We start from the raw sequence: 15,672 nt of genomic DNA on the forward strand, positions 1-15,672 counted from the left end.
ATAGTAAACTTAGGAGTGAAGCTGCCAATATGGCTGCGCCCGCGAAGTTTTTTACGTCATGATCCCGAGCCCTATTGATAGTTAGATCATTGTAAGGAAATGAATAGACACTCATTTGAAATGTAATGTGTGAATTGCCTTTTGAAATAGTAGTACTTTGATGTTAAGTTGTATCATATTGAACAGGTGAGTTTTGTTGAATGAACAAATGATCTAAGTTGTATGTGTATTGTATCCAAGAGGGTTAGAGTTTTGAAAAATGTGCATTTTGATCATTGGTTGTGAGTTTTGTGTCTAGAGTTGTGAAAAATGACATCAAGGTTCTGAAAATAGTAGCAAAGTGATTGTAAAAAACTGTAATGACAGCTTTGCTATTTAGAAACATTGACAAACTATTTACATTACTCATGATGTTAGTAAAAGTTCTTCTCATTTATTGCATGACAGTATAGGTAGCCTGTAGGCTGGGTGAACCCTGCCTGAACTTCCGGGGAATTTGAATTGAAACGCAGCCTCGCCAGACTAATGTTCAATCTTACAGTAAAAGATTGAGTTTGGTGAACAGCTGAAGGTGCTGATCCTTCATCCAGATTGAAATATCCTTTAGGCATGCAGAGATCCAATGGGAGACACTAGAGTCCTCAGGTGGGAAGGATATGAAAAGTTGAGTGTCGTCCGCATAGCAATGATATTCAAATCCATGAGAGCGAATAATCCCACCTAAAGAAGAGGTGTAAATAGAGAAAAGGAGGGGCCCTAATACCGATCCTTGAGGGACTCCTGTAGTGAGGTCATGAGACTTTGATATCTGTCCCTGCCAAGACACGCTAAAAGAGCGCCCTTTAAGGTAAGATTTGAACCAGTCAAGAGCTTTCCCAGAAATTCCCAGTTCATATAATGTAGAAAGGAGAATGTCATGGTTAACCGTATCAAAGGCTGCAGATAAATCTAACAGAATTAACACTGATGACTGAGCAGAGGACTTAGCTACTCTCAATGCTTCAGTCACAGATAGAAGAGCAGTTTCAGTAGAATGACCACTCTTGAAACCAGACTGCATAGGGTCTAGTAGGTTATTCTGATAGAGGAAGTCACACACTTGCTTGAAGACCACTTTCTCCAAAACCTTTGACAAGAAAGGAAGAAGGGAGACAGGTCTGTAGTTCTTCACATCAGTTGATTTGAGTGTACTTTTTTTCAGCAAAGGTGTAATTCTTGCCTGTTTAAAAGAAGAAGGAACTATTCCAGAATTGAGTGAAGCATTAAACATATGTGTGACTGCTGGTATAATAGCGGGTGCTATAGACTGCAGGAGAGTAGACGGGACAGGATCCAAAGGGCATGTTGTTGGACGGCTTCGCTGAAGCAGTTGAGAGACCGCTTCCTCATCAAGAGGAGAGAAAAAGTCCAATGATGGCATCATGCTAACACCAGGCCTTCTTACAGGGTCATCAAACTGAGCACTTATCTTAGCAACTTTCTCAGTGAAAAACGTTGCAAAGTCATCTGCTGACAGTGAAGTAGCTGATGGCGGTGGTGGAGGATTGAGAAGAGACTTGAACGTAGAAAAAAGTTTTCTGCTGTCAGTGGTGTTCTTTTTGCAAGTGTGACAGTGGATGAAAAAGATGATAGCATAGACTGGTATTTACTAAGATCATTTCTATCTCCAGATTTACACCATTTCCTTTCAGCAGCTCTAAGTTCCTTGCGTACTGAGCATATACTGTTTGTCAGCCATGGATGATTGATTCTGCTATTTGAACCGTTTTGTCTAATCTATCAAGTATTCATTCTTTAAAAGATGAACAGAGAATGGTTTTGAAGGCATTTATTGGTGGCAAGGATGTCTTCACTCTTCTTCCGACCGAGTTTGGCAAGAGCTTGAAGTAGCCTAGCACGTCATTCAAGATAACGGACAAGTGGTTTATTACATCACATGCAAGGATTTTTTTACAAGGCCCCGCCTTCATAAATACATCAGAGGTCCCAGATCCTTGTGTGAAGCTCAGCAAACTACAAGGATCTGGCGAGAGTCAGGTTAGCTTCTGCAGCCTTGGCATTCAAATCAGCCATGGTTCCTAAGCACCAGGAAAATACTCTACTCCAAAGTAGGAACTTAAATAGTAATAGTAACTGCTGTCAGAGGAACTTTATAATCCCCAGTTTCAAGCTGTCCGAATGTACGAAAAAAGGAGTTTTAGGAACCATAATTCTAGGAATTGAAAAAAAGTTCCTCCGGTGCGAAAGCAAATTAAGTTTCTTTGTTCTGCATTTGCCACAATGGTATTTTCACATGTATTTAGCAGAAATTATTCTGGATCAAAGGCCATCGATGGAATCTACTCGTTCATTCCATCAATCTACTCCAACATATCTCTCACTCTCCACTACAGTAATATCTCAAATTAATGGATGTCCACTTTTGGTCATTTTGTCTCTCTTTCCTGCAGTCTATTTTGGTTCTGTTTTGTTCATGGGCATCATGTAGCCTACAGTAGATACACATGGGCCTGTGATAAGGCTGTGAATGTCTGAGATATCCACTGATGCTGGCCCAGAACTGGGCCTGCACTGGTGCAAATCTGGTTCATCCACACCAGATGAGCATTCGTTTTGAAAGTAGGGCTGCACATTCCAGGTGAATGTAATGTTTGTTCATTCATGTTTGTTCACCTACCACTACCTCTTCAGACGGTGTGTGTGTGTGTGTGTGTGTGTGTGTGTGTGTGTGTGTGTGTGTGTGTGTGTGTGTGTGTGTGTGTGTGTGTGTGTGTGTGTGTGTGTGTGTGTGTGTGTGTGTTAGTGTGTGTGTGTGTGTGTGTGTGTGTGTGTGTGTGTGCCTACAAATATTTGCAGCAACCTTAAAGGAACCAAAGAAATGCTTGTAAACATTCTCACACATTTGCCTTTAACTAATATTTTGAACTGGGATATCCAATATCTAGGCCAAATTTGCATCAGCCTAAACACATAACATCTGGTGGTTGTTCTACCATGACCCACACAATCAGAAACAATGTGTTAGGCAAGCAAGAGAGAGAGAGAGAGAGAGAGAGAGAGAGAGAGAGAGAGAGAGAGAGAGAGAGAGAGAGAGAGAGAGAGAGAGAGGGGAGGGGAGATGTTTGAATGAGTTAACTGCATGGGAAGGAGAGAGAGGCCTAATAGCTCTAATGAATATTTCAGCATCTGCAATATTCTGGGGGAAAATTGAAACTGCAGTGACCAACTGAGCACGACAATTAATATCCCTCCCGTTCTACATCAAAACTTCTGTTGTTGATTCTGGTTTTGCACTGATTCTAATAACACATCTCTCCATCCCTGCATGATGGAGGGCCATGGTGAAGGTAAGAGTATAGCAAGACACTCCCTCTGACTACACAAACGTGTCAAGTTTTGGGGAAGCCTGGAGACTTCTGCCCTGTCCTGAAGAAAACGCAAATCTGTCGAGGTTGAGAATCCTGATTGCTTTGTGCAAGATGACCAGGGCGCAAAATGCCTGACAATGACTGACTGCTTGGTGAATACTGTATATGATTTAGAAATAGAAATTTGACATAGGCTACTCATGGATATGATTGGAGAGAGCAGTCTTTGTTTCCTTGGCATGTATGGTTGCTATACTACCGCATGAGACCATCACTGGCTGAACCTTCAGGGCTTGAGACTGAATTAATAATGTACAGCCTTAAACTGAGTTTTACCCTCTCATTCAAACAAGAAATTGTGAGTGTTACATGGATGACTCGAGCATGACTGTTGAGGCGCATGAGAAACCTCCAGACCACCTTAGTTTATCTCAACCTCATTTTTTTTCTCCCCTTACCCTTCCTCCAGTTTTCTAGATTATTTTAAATAAGACAACATCTCCCTCCCTGCTGCTAGCCTGGCTGACCTGAAAACATTAATTAAAAAACTGGGCTGAAACGTATTCCTTTGCGGACATGGCGCTGCAAACAACAACACTGCCCTCTGCTGGCCTACTGCCGCAAATAAAACACAACCTCTTATGTTACAGATGATGGAGGAGCACATCAAGGCCTGGCTAGAATCAGTTTCCCAGAAATGGCTATAAATAACGTCATAATTATTCAGTAACTGAATAATAACATGTATTTCATAATATCTAGGGAGCCTGGCTTACTTCAAATCTCCCAGGGGAGTAGAAAAAAGATGGCTAGGTTTTCATTGACCAGGCATGACTCCATACCACATTATACAGACAAAATAGCAACAAAACAAGACTAATATTCCCCTTTCCATGTGATCACCTTGATCACAGCCTCTGCGCATGTCAATCAAATACAGCGCACATTTGCGCGCCATCACGCCAGATGACATGGGTAATGAAGAGAAAGGAGACTAACCTGTCGTTTGATGAAGCTAGACGTGGTGTCAGAGGAGGTGCTGCCATCCGAGCGTTTAAAACGACTCTTGCGCTTTGGTAACTTCCTGGGCAACTAAGGGGATGGAGAACCAGGCTCAGAATTCAATCACATCCTGACACACTGGGTTATGACAAGACCTAGGCTACGTCTATGCATCAGCTTAGTGGTTCATAATGATAAATGTTAGGGAACCTATATGGTTCCAGACGCAGTGTTGGTTTCTGAGCTAATAGCCTACAGTGACACGTTTGTTTCTGAATATTTTAAAAGTAGAATATAGGCCTACACGATTTAGTGTAAATCTAAATGTACAACTCCTTCAGGACTGACAGGTTACTCGTATTAATTATCTCTCTTGGATTGTTCTATGATCGGCTAATCCTTTATGGTGTTGCAATGGTAGGCTATTCAGGCGCAGGCTACAGGTGAGTTCCCAGACGAAAGAAAAAACCCATCACACAACAAGTAGCCGTGTTAATAATGTGTAAATTCACTCTGCGATTGCAAGCTACTTTGTGCAAGAACACAATACAGAGTGAGTCGCAACTTTGTCGGACACTGAGTTGCTTGGTCTAACTAAAACAGACTAGGCTATATTGCTTAGTGTTATATTTAGAAGACCAGAACAGTGAATTGAGGAAATGCTATAGCAAGAGAAAGGCCTTGGTTGCAGGGAATTCATGGGTCGCAAAAATATCCTGAAATATGTTGACACTATCAGCTGTATGATTTCTATTTCCGTATTTCTAAATCTGAGATTTTAGTAGATGTTAACACTGCTATGGCGAAACGCTACTTATCATATGTTGGTTTACCGCTGAGTTGGCATCGTTGCTGCAATCAACATACAGGCGTAGGTTGGGAAACTACGTTGTATACACCTTCGTTACAACAAGTAGGCTAGCTCGACACTAACCATTTTTGGTCGGGTAGTGGCAACATACTCGAGAAAAAGAATGTCCTTACCTGAAAATAGTGTGACTGGGAGCCGGTCTCTACACCAGACAGAGGGTCTGCGGAAGATTTGGACATTTTTACTTGCACCATCTATTTGGGAGCGCAGGGAGGCGGGTACATGGATTATTGGAAGAAATGGTGATACGAAATACATTGATATGCAGAATAAGACGGATGCAACGTAGTGGAACTGTTTGTTTAGGTAAAGAGAGGGGCTTTGTGTCTACATCAACACAGCGAAATTAAAGCTACGGCTGATAGGCTACGGGTGTAACCGCTTTGTTTACGGGTTAAACTGTAGGCTACAATGTATCTGTTGCAGCGAATAGCCCTAAAGGCTAGAGTCCGCGCAGCCGTGTGAATATGCGTCGCATCTCTCTCTCTCTCTCTCTCTCTCTCTCTCTCTCTCTCTCTCTCTTACACACACACACACACACACACACACACACACACACACACACACACACACACACACACACAGAGAGAGAGAGATAGGGAGATCCTTTATTCCTGAAAAATCAACACTATAATGGAAGGGAACCCCACCTGTTTCCTTTTTTTTTTTAACATTAGCCTATGACTTGGAAAAATTAAACGAATGTGCTAGATGTTCCAAAGGTTTGAGGAAACTTGAGGACAGAAACGCATGAAAATAAACAAATTAATTAAAAACTGCTTCAATATATAGGCTATAGGCCTATATATTGGCCTAAATTATAGCCTAATTGTGGATGATGCCAACTGGAGTGCCCTCCACTGGTAGAGACATTGATAACATCTGACATATCTGTTGCATTCATCCCCTTTCTTTCTTTCTTTCTTTCTTTCTTGCTTGGGATATCAGTAGGGGTATAAGAGATAGTGACGTATGGATAATGCAACTGTAGTTGAGATGCAATGTTACAGTAATATTTAACTCCAAGTGTTGTTTAGACTTCATGACATACAGTAGATGCGCTGTGCTTATGGGGTGTAGGGCCACTTTATCAAAAATATGCTGTGTGATTTATTATGGTTATGGTTATGGTTATGGTTATTTAGCAGACGCCTTTGTCCAAAGCGACATAAATAACAATACAAATTAAATTAACAGTGAACAATTACAAAATAATAATTATTATTATTTTAAATGGTTCAAGGTGATTTCTGAGCCAACTTGTTTTCCATATGAAGATGTGAAAGACACATGTGTACTAGGCTACCTCTTCTCACTAGCATCACCTTGTTGCCAATACCAGTTTAAAAAGGAAGCTTGCTAACATTGGCATCATTATTGTTACTTTAAATAACTTTATTTTCCTCTAACTCAAATCATCAGGACAACTGATTCAGGACTTGTTGATGTGCATATACACTATACACACACTGTCACAATACACACACTGTCACTATACACACACTGTCACAAAGCTTGATATTGATTATATCAATATCGCTGTGTGAACGCTGTGTGTACTTTCACTATCACTAATTCTGAACTCTCCTTATGCTTCAACTCCTTGTAAACCGCAAGTCTTACTTGCTCTCCTATTGGTTGCTCAGTGATGGTTGAAGCTCAAATGCTTGCTTAAAAGTCCGTAAAATGTTCAAATTTTGCATGTGCTCTAAAGCCACACTCATCTTCATATTCTCTAAGGTCCTAAGCGTTTGTACACTACCTCACTAAGTCTGCAACTTGTCTCTTATTCTTTGGTGACACCTAAATGTATGCCATTTGCATTGCACCATTCTTCTGTCATGATACACTGCTTTGCGGTAGGTCTTTTCCATAGTGTGCTTTTGTATGCGTTTATGCGTTAGCGTGTGTGCGCGCGCGTGTGTGTGTGTGTGTGTGTGTTTGCGTGTCTACAGATTTGTGTGCAGTGCTTCACTAAAACAAGTCTGCAACAACAGACAAAATACTTGGACAACTCCCAAATATTTGTCTGTATACACATTGCTCAAGTATGTGGGTGTGTCACTGTGTCTGTATGGGTGGGTGTGTCTGTGTGTGTGTGTGTGTGTGTGTGTGTGTGTGTGTGTGTGTGTGTGTGTGTGTGTGTGTGTGTGTGTGTGTGTGTGTGTGTGTGTTTGTGTGTGTGTTTGTGTGCGTGCGTGTGCACTATATGCTTCTCACAATCTAATTTAATGCAGACACAAATGCCATATTTCCACAAATGGTGATCACAGAAGTTCAAGCAGCTATTGAAATTGGGCACGAAACGTGGCATGAATCTATAGTGACCCTACAAGACAAATTCTTTGTAGGTCATACCTATTCACAAGATATTGCTGATTGAAGAGGCCGACTTTTCCATTTCCATCTTTAGGTGCCGCTACACTCCAGCTTTTTGGTGTGCCAGCGGGTTGGTCCCCAGGGGCCAGAAGCCTCTATTCCTTATCAGCTAGTGGGGCTATGTACTGTTCATGCCCACCAAGTTTCATACAACCCGGTGTATCAGTGTCACAGGAATCATTGGCGAAAAAACATTGAAAATAAAAAAATAGACTAAAATAAAAAAATAAAACTAAAATAAACTAAAATAAAAAAAACCTATAAACACGCTGTGCTAGTAGCAATCATAATGATTACATCAGTGTCTTCTTTTAACAGCTCTGCTTGCACATGACATGACTTTCAAATCTGTATGAAACTTTAGTCGATCCACCTCTTTATGTATATAGCGCACTCCAGTTGTGAAGCATTCCGGTTTTATCCACACTGAGGCTATACCCTCCGCCTTTGGTACCCCACCCTTGTGTTGCCTGTCGCTTTGATCTGTCATCTTTATAGGGTGCAACGCCCTCTTTTCCTGTCTCTTCAGCTACAGATGTGGCGGAAGGCGAGGTAGTCTCTCATTTCTGGCCACAGTGGTGGTCCTTTTTGCATTTGGAAGGAAGGGGGTGAAGCCCTCTGTTAACGTTTTTGGGTGTAGCCATATGTGGTGGAGTCACCCTGTGTTAAAACATCTGCAAAAGTGCACTCAGGACATTTTTGAACTGCCATTGTTGATCCTTTAACCCTCCTGTTGTGTTTGTGTTCCTTTCATGTTCACTATTTTTGCGTTCCCGGTCAGCAATGTCTACTGCATTATAACTTGTTATAAATTCATAGTAACTCATGTATTATCATCTGATGCTGTGATAGACATTGTATCAACTTATATTCTTCTTTTTGCTATTTATGGCCTGCAGGCCTCACTTATGAGCTCATGCAAGTCATAAAGGGGAAGATTATATTGGGCAAAGGTTTCTGTGGGATCTGGCAAAGAAGCAAAGATGAGGGGTGAGGGTGTGTGTGTGTGTGTGTGTGTGTTTTAATGTACAGAGCACACATACAGTCTACTGTCATTTCATACATTTTCTGACATGTAGCCAAGGTAGTTAGCCACAACAATTATCTAATAGGCTAGCCGTTGCGCGTCCTTGGTGTCCATTCATCAGGATTTCTATCCCTCTGTCCGGACCGAGGTAGAGTGTCTTCCTTTTTTGGGCATTTGTCTGCCTTTTTTGACAAGTGCTCCACAGCCTACAATGCTTTTTAAGTAGCGATGATACAAGTGCTCCACAGTAAACAATGCTTGTTAGCAGTGATTAATGCTCCACAGCAAATGAAGCGAGGTGCGGCATTTTTGTCCTCAACTACTAGTCCTCCTTTTCAGAATCTGGTTGGTGGTCACCCAATATTTCTGCACAGAACCACTTATGACAAGCGTAAAAAATAGGTGTCTTTTCTATTCTGAAGCTGAGTCACAGTTGCAGCATGATTTGAGCTACACCTAGGATACACCACAGATATCATGGAGGCAGTGAAGCTGCTCTAACCTGTGAACATGGGGCCCCCCCATAGGAATAAGCCTATATGGCCAGAAATGTAGGGGTCGTCATTTTGGCCAATTTGTCCTCACTTTTAGATACAAGCTTCCCCTGGTTAGCGTTGTCTGGTTGGTGGTCACCCTACTTCTGCCACTTAGTACATACAGTATAGCCTCCACTTTCCCTTTTAAACACAAATTGTGACTATCACCTGGTCTTTTGAATTTCTCTTGTCAAGTGGAAAAAATAGGCATCCCCTCTGTTCTCTAGCAGGGTTGTGGTTGCAGGTTGGTTCAAGCCAAAGAAACCTGAAAGACCTGATGCTAATATTTGTAATAGTTATTTTATTATTCATTCTATAGGAGCCTTTCAATACAATACTAGATCATTTTTGCCTATTTGAATACAATATCCAACCTTGATCAGAACTTTTCCATATGCTAAATATTAAAACACATTTTTACATTGTGTTTGTTAAAAATGAATATCGGGCAAATTGTTGTTTTTTTATTGTTAATTATTAATTAGGCCTATTGTTTTTTTGAAATCCTCAAATATCAAAGTCTGTTTCGGTCTTTGAAATCCCATATCAGTCGGGCTGTAGCCTGTATATGAATTCAAAAACGGAATTCATCTTAAAGGTGGTCTGTGCTTCTGACAAAAGGTTGATAATATTTTAGCTCTCTCTCCCACTCCCTTCCATGAGCTCCTGATGCAATATGTTGATTGGTTGATACTGCACATGGAATCTGCCTGAGGTGTTTTGAGTGCGCACATAGAAAAACAGCGAGAGGACTGGGATGAGCAATTTGCTGAAATTGACAAAAGAGGCACAGTCTAGAATCATGAACTGTACTTTTTATTATTAGGCCTATTTTATATTGTAATGTTTTCACATTTTAACTGCAATGTGTGAAAATATATTTATCTATATGTTCATCTATTTTTTATTTAAAATTGTATTCATAATTGGTTTAACGTGTCAGACCAGAGAGTGACTCTGTAAATCAACTTTATGAAGGAAGACGTAGCACTTAAAGCACCCCATGATGTGTGAATGGCCATTGGCGCTTCCTGTCAATAGGGGCAGTCATATTTTGATGGGCTGCCTGTCAATCACTCTGGTGGGAGTGGAGCTGGCAGTCCTTAATCACCAGACACTGAAGTCATCTGATCACAAGACAGAATGGATCTGACAGTGGGATGACAATTGGGCTCTGTTTGTCTGTTAAGTGACGTGTGTGTGTGTGTGTGTGTGTGTGTGTGTGTGTGTGTGTGTGTGTGTGTGTGTGTGTGTGTGTGTGTGTGTGTCTGTTTTGTGTTGCAAAGAGCAAAAAGTGAAATGATGACAAAACCCAATGAGGCCAAAAACAAGTGGTCATCAGTGCTTCCTTTAAAACTTTCAGCACAGTTAAAGAATCCTATTTTATTCCTTTTCTGTGTTACTTTACAGGACACTGAATAACTTCCCACTTTGAGACATCCCTTTTTGTTGGCGTGTGTGTGTCTGTGTGCTTTGTGTGTTGCTGTGTCTGTGCGAGTCTGAGACCATTGTTTCACTTGGTGTGGCAAATGCACTGATCAAACAGTAACTTGACTGTCTCCGAGGACAGGCCCCTACCTTAAGGCAACACTGTATGTGCTAAAGTGAAAACAACCTGTTGCTCATGGAACAGATCCATTTATCAGCTGAGTATTAGACAAATAGGGACATATTTACTTTAACCTCTAATGTTTTTGCTTTGCTGTACCATGGCGATTCACCAACTGTCATCTTTGATCAACACTTACGGCAGCCATACTGGTGCTCTCACTGCTCTAGTCCTCCACAAAACATCAGTGTGTCCAAACAAATCATACATCGCACCCTGTTGAGTCTTCCAAGTAGATTAGTCTAAACATAAATAAACTGAAATAGACCATTTTGTGTTGATTTTTTTTTCTGTGTGCTTGGCTTTCTGTCATCTGTTATTTAAGAAGTGGGTGCGTTCCACAATCTGGAATATTTGGACATGATCTGCTCTATTTAGGGGATCGTTTTCGGGAAGATTGCTCCACGTGCAAGTGCCCATGTGCCTCCCATCTGTGACTGTGGGAAAGTCAGTCCAACAATTATACGATCGTTGACAATTTTGTTTTCTCTCAAGCGGCCATTCCCACCCATCACTTCGCTCATAAAAACACAGTCAATCTGTGTACTCTGTGCACTTGTGGCTTTAGAATAGAAGTCAGGTTTCGTTTGGAAATTGACTGAGAAACAAATAGCTGACAACATACTAGCTAAAATATAAATAATCAGGCGTGAAACAAATATTTGAATTGAATGACCTAAAAGCTATAGACCCTTGTACTCTAACTCTATCTGTTGAAGTGGCTTTGCTGCTTGTCAGATTTACAGTGGCAACAGCTGACACCTTTATGAGTGTTATATGATTGGATCGATAAAACTATCTAAGCTTGTATTTGGTTGCTATAACATTCTCCCCCTATTAAAAGACGTGTTTCTTAGGGTAGTTTATGTTACTAAGGTGCAAAACAATATGTCCCTTGTTTGATTTAGACCGCTCTATAACCTGTATTATCAATAGTGCTGAGTGGTTTGATGCAGAAGGCAGGCCAAAGTTGTAATGCCCCAAGGTACACTCCGTCTAGTCCTTGTGAAGTGCTGTGCTACAAATCAGTGTCAGGTCAAGAAATGGTGGGAAGCGGAAGATGAAAGTAAGAAGTGAAAGAATTAAGATTGACCAAAGGTTATTGAAAAACAAATGTTCTCAATATTTGCACTTTAATGTGTGTGACTAGAGTCAAGACCAGTTTGGACTCATTTATTTGAAGTGTAGACTATGTTTGATCATAGGCCCATATCCATAAATCCAGTAAGACATACAGTGCACCTAATGGTTCATCTATAACTGTCTCTTCCTGGTGCTAATGTACCTACTACAGCCTACTTTTTTTGCTCTAAACCATGAGAACAGTCACATAAGCAAGGCCATATCTACACAGGAATCTCTTAATTGGTATATTATTATTATTATTATTATTATTATTATATTATATCATACATAAAGCATAATCATCACAAACACACACACACACACACACACACACGCACACACGCACACACACACACACACACACACACACACACACACACACACACACACACACACACACACACACACACATTTTTCTCACTCATACTTGACTTTGAGCAAAAAGTTTAACAGAGTTGTCCTGAGCTAAATATCTGCCTCTAGCAGCTTCTCTTTCCATACACATAGACCAATGGAAGCCTCTCTTGGTATGAAAGAAAAAGTAATGTCCGCAACACTGATAAATGCTCCCGGTTTACAGTAATATTGAAAAAAGTGCAACGTTTCGACCCTACTGGGTCTTTGCCTGATGAAGACCCAGTATGGTCGAAACGTTGCACTTTTTTCAATATCAAACCGGGAGCATTTATCAGTGTTGCGGACATTACTTTTTCTTCCATAGTTACCCTCCATTTGTCCTGCACCTGCAAGGTGGGATGTGCACACAGCTACTCTTCTTGAGCCTCTCTTGGTACCTTTTAAAAAGAAAAAAACACTGGCATTGTGTGCACGCCCACCCCTCTACACACACACACACACACACACACACACACACACACACACACACTGCTAATTCTACTAGGCCTACTGCATGTCCATTTAGTCACAACACATACCTCATATCATTGGGATGATTAGTGTAGCCTACTATTAATATCATGCGTTTTAATTATCACTAATACACTATAGCGTACAGGCCTAGATATCTTTTCCGTGTTCCAGTCCTCCTACACAACAAACTACAGCAGGCTAAGGAACAAATCAGATCGATAAAACATAATTTACAGTAGTGTGATCACCACCTCTAGGGGGAGTCCTGAATTCTCAAAAGAGTGATAGCCTGCTGTCTATGTGTGTGTGTGCGCGGCGCTTCTGTGGGGGGGAGAGGCAGGGAGAAAACGACGGGAGAGCGGTATCTTACATTTGTGGCCCTCCGTATCCTTCCCCTCGTCCTCGGTGCACGAAGAACCTCACCGCCGCTAAACTACAGCGAGGACACCGAGTGGGGATCGGTAGAATCTTTCACTTGGTTGTCTTCTGTCGACAGCGATTTCATTCTGAAGGAGGAGAGAGATGCAAATGGTGAGTCAGTTTTCTTCCCAGGGTGAAGCGTCCTTATGTGTGTTCATGTTTTATGTAGGCTTGTAGTCATGCAGTTGCGGATGGTGAAATCGCGTCAAAATGTTTGTTTATCGCATTCCTTTGGGTACTGTAGCCTACGAAGAAGGCGGTCTATTATTCCATTGTAGCATACGTTTTGGATAATCAGATGTCATGTCATGGCACATTAGAAGTCTGTGCCTGTTGAGGGTCCATAGTGTTGCGTTCAACCTTATCTTGGTGTAATGCAGCGTTAGCTCAGATGCAGTTAGTTTTAGCAGACAATTTCAGTGGAATATCAACATTAACATTCATACAGACAGGAAATCGACATTATGTATTGTTGGGTGTACATCAATGTCAGTGCCTATGTTGTTTGCAGTGTGGTCAATTTTCCAGGGTTTCATGTTAAGGCAGTCAAATGACTCCCGTTAGCACGGTCATTGCCGCCGCTGCTGCTGCTGTTGTTGCTTCTTTAGCTGTATCGCAAAGGTCGAACAGTCCTGGGTTAAGTCTGGCTAATATAAACAGACTGTGGGTCACAATCGATTTCAGAATAAATGTAATTTGGGAAAATATCCTGAAATAACACTAGCCCACTGCTGGTTTGCTAAGTAGTAGGTAGGTCCTACGCTATAGCATGTTTAATAAAGTGTTAACCTAAAGAGACGTGATGACTGATGCGTAGGAATGTATGCAATTGTAGAGATTATGGTTCACTGAAATTCTCGAAATATTCTCAGTATAGAAAACTACTCCATTTTATGTGGGCCTAGCAGGCTATGCTTAAATTCGATCTCCTTTTCATTTGCAGTAAAGAACGGGACATGTATTTGGCAGTCGGGTGTGACATGCTGCGTTGTACAAGTAACTGCACACAGTTACTGTAACAGCATCGAAATGGTCACTGCTCTGAACCATAATATGGTAGTCACACACACACATACTGAACAGACACTGTTATGTAACCCAAGTGTGTAAGTGCGGGCGATGCGATAGCCTCTCACGGCTTATGCACGAAATGGTAGATTTCATTGCAGATTAGGATCCAATGTATTGATAAAGTGATGGAATTATGTAACAGCAGATGTTAATGCATTTAAATTCGAAATGACTGCAGCGCCTTAAATGTGACTGATAATTCTGCCGTTTGTATGAAAGAATATGGCATTCGTTTAATTAGACTGGCGCTCAGAACAAACCTGGAGCAGGCATTATGATTAATAACGGCGACGTGCGGATGCTCCAAAACAAGCATTATTTGCATTATATAACACCAGCGTGCTGCTGTCCGATCGAAATGTCGTGCAAATGTCCCAGAGGAACACAGCATGCTAGAACCGCTAGCTAGCGAGGATACCAAAGTCACGTAGCAATGGTTGTAATGAAACACGTGACAACGTGATCTCACGGCTTGGCGTAAAATGATACGCCACTTTTAAAGCTATTTGGCGTGCCATTTTACGCATTTAAGGCTTTTAGCGTCTTATTGTACGCTGTTTGGCCATGGAGAACAACGCAGCCCAGCCTACACGGGCACAGCCGAATCAAACGAAATTGTCCGAGCAGCTACGGATTGAAACGAAGTTCGAAAAGAAGACGACAGCAAGGTGAGTTGGTCGCAACTTGCATGTGATAGCAGACATGATTTTTGCGTGGTAATATAATGTGTATGAACATCTCAGCTCTTATATTAGGCTACATATTGTGACAAGTAGCCTAGGCTACGGCTGCACATCTAGATCTATGCTTTTCTGTGTGATGTAGGTACAGTAGCTAGCTAGAATTTTACCCTGTAACAGCTAATGCTAGCTTGCAGTAAGAAACAGAACATTTAATTTTCGCATATGTTTCTTGCATTGGCATGGCCATAATGGACATTTTAATTGCATGTATTATGATATTGAGCTATATTGACATTACAAAATGATATAGCACGTCGTTTATTCAATGTTGCCATACATAAAGCGAGTGATGATAAAAGTTATCAGACAGGCATGTGTAATCGAATCTAAACTGCTACGGGACAGAGATGTAAACGCTCGGGAAAGGGCGAAGAACAGAGGGCGATGGGCTACTGCACTGTTCTATAGAACACTTTATGTGTGTATTCTTTATAGATCAGTGGGTTGCTGTCATGTGACATGCGTAGCCACAAAAAAAGCGGAAATGCATAGAGCGAGAGCAAGCCATGTGGGGTAAACATGTAATAATGTTGTTGTTGTTGTTTTGTTTTTGTTTGAAATAATGTTTTTTAAAAAATAGTGCATTTCTTCAGCGTACTACGTAGTACAATGCATCTTTTAATGTTCAAAGTAGCCTACTGTATTATTTTC

General features: G+C 41.2%; 2 protein-coding genes across 4 annotated transcripts in view; one reads left to right on the plus strand and one right to left on the minus strand.

Moving 5' to 3' along the window:
- Positions 1–5,483, minus strand: part of cacnb3a (calcium channel, voltage-dependent, beta 3a) — a 29,209-nt gene extending 23,726 nt beyond the window's left edge. The window contains exons 1-2 of the mRNA XM_062540723.1: positions 5,355–5,483; positions 4,368–4,460 (exon numbers count right to left, since the gene is read on the minus strand). Of these exons, the coding sequence (XP_062396707.1) occupies positions 4,368–4,460; positions 5,355–5,435 (174 nt within the window). The 5' untranslated portion in view covers positions 5,436–5,483. The remainder of the gene's footprint in view (positions 1–4,367; positions 4,461–5,354) is intronic.
- A 7,628-nt stretch (positions 5,484–13,111) lies between these two features.
- adcy6a (adenylate cyclase 6a) overlaps positions 13,112–15,672 on the plus strand; it is an 80,508-nt gene continuing 77,947 nt past the window's right edge. For 2 of the 3 annotated variants that reach the window (XM_062540728.1, XM_062540726.1), the window contains exons 1-2: positions 13,112–13,318; positions 14,151–14,263. The gene's annotated coding sequence lies outside the window, so the exon portion shown is untranslated. The remainder of the gene's footprint in view (positions 13,319–14,150; positions 14,264–15,672) is intronic. The other variant, XM_062540725.1, reaches the window with a different exon arrangement.

The sequence above is a fragment of the Sardina pilchardus genome, chromosome 7 (assembly GCF_963854185.1).
Source record: "Sardina pilchardus chromosome 7, fSarPil1.1, whole genome shotgun sequence".
Taxonomy (NCBI): Eukaryota; Metazoa; Chordata; class Actinopteri; order Clupeiformes; family Clupeidae; genus Sardina; species Sardina pilchardus.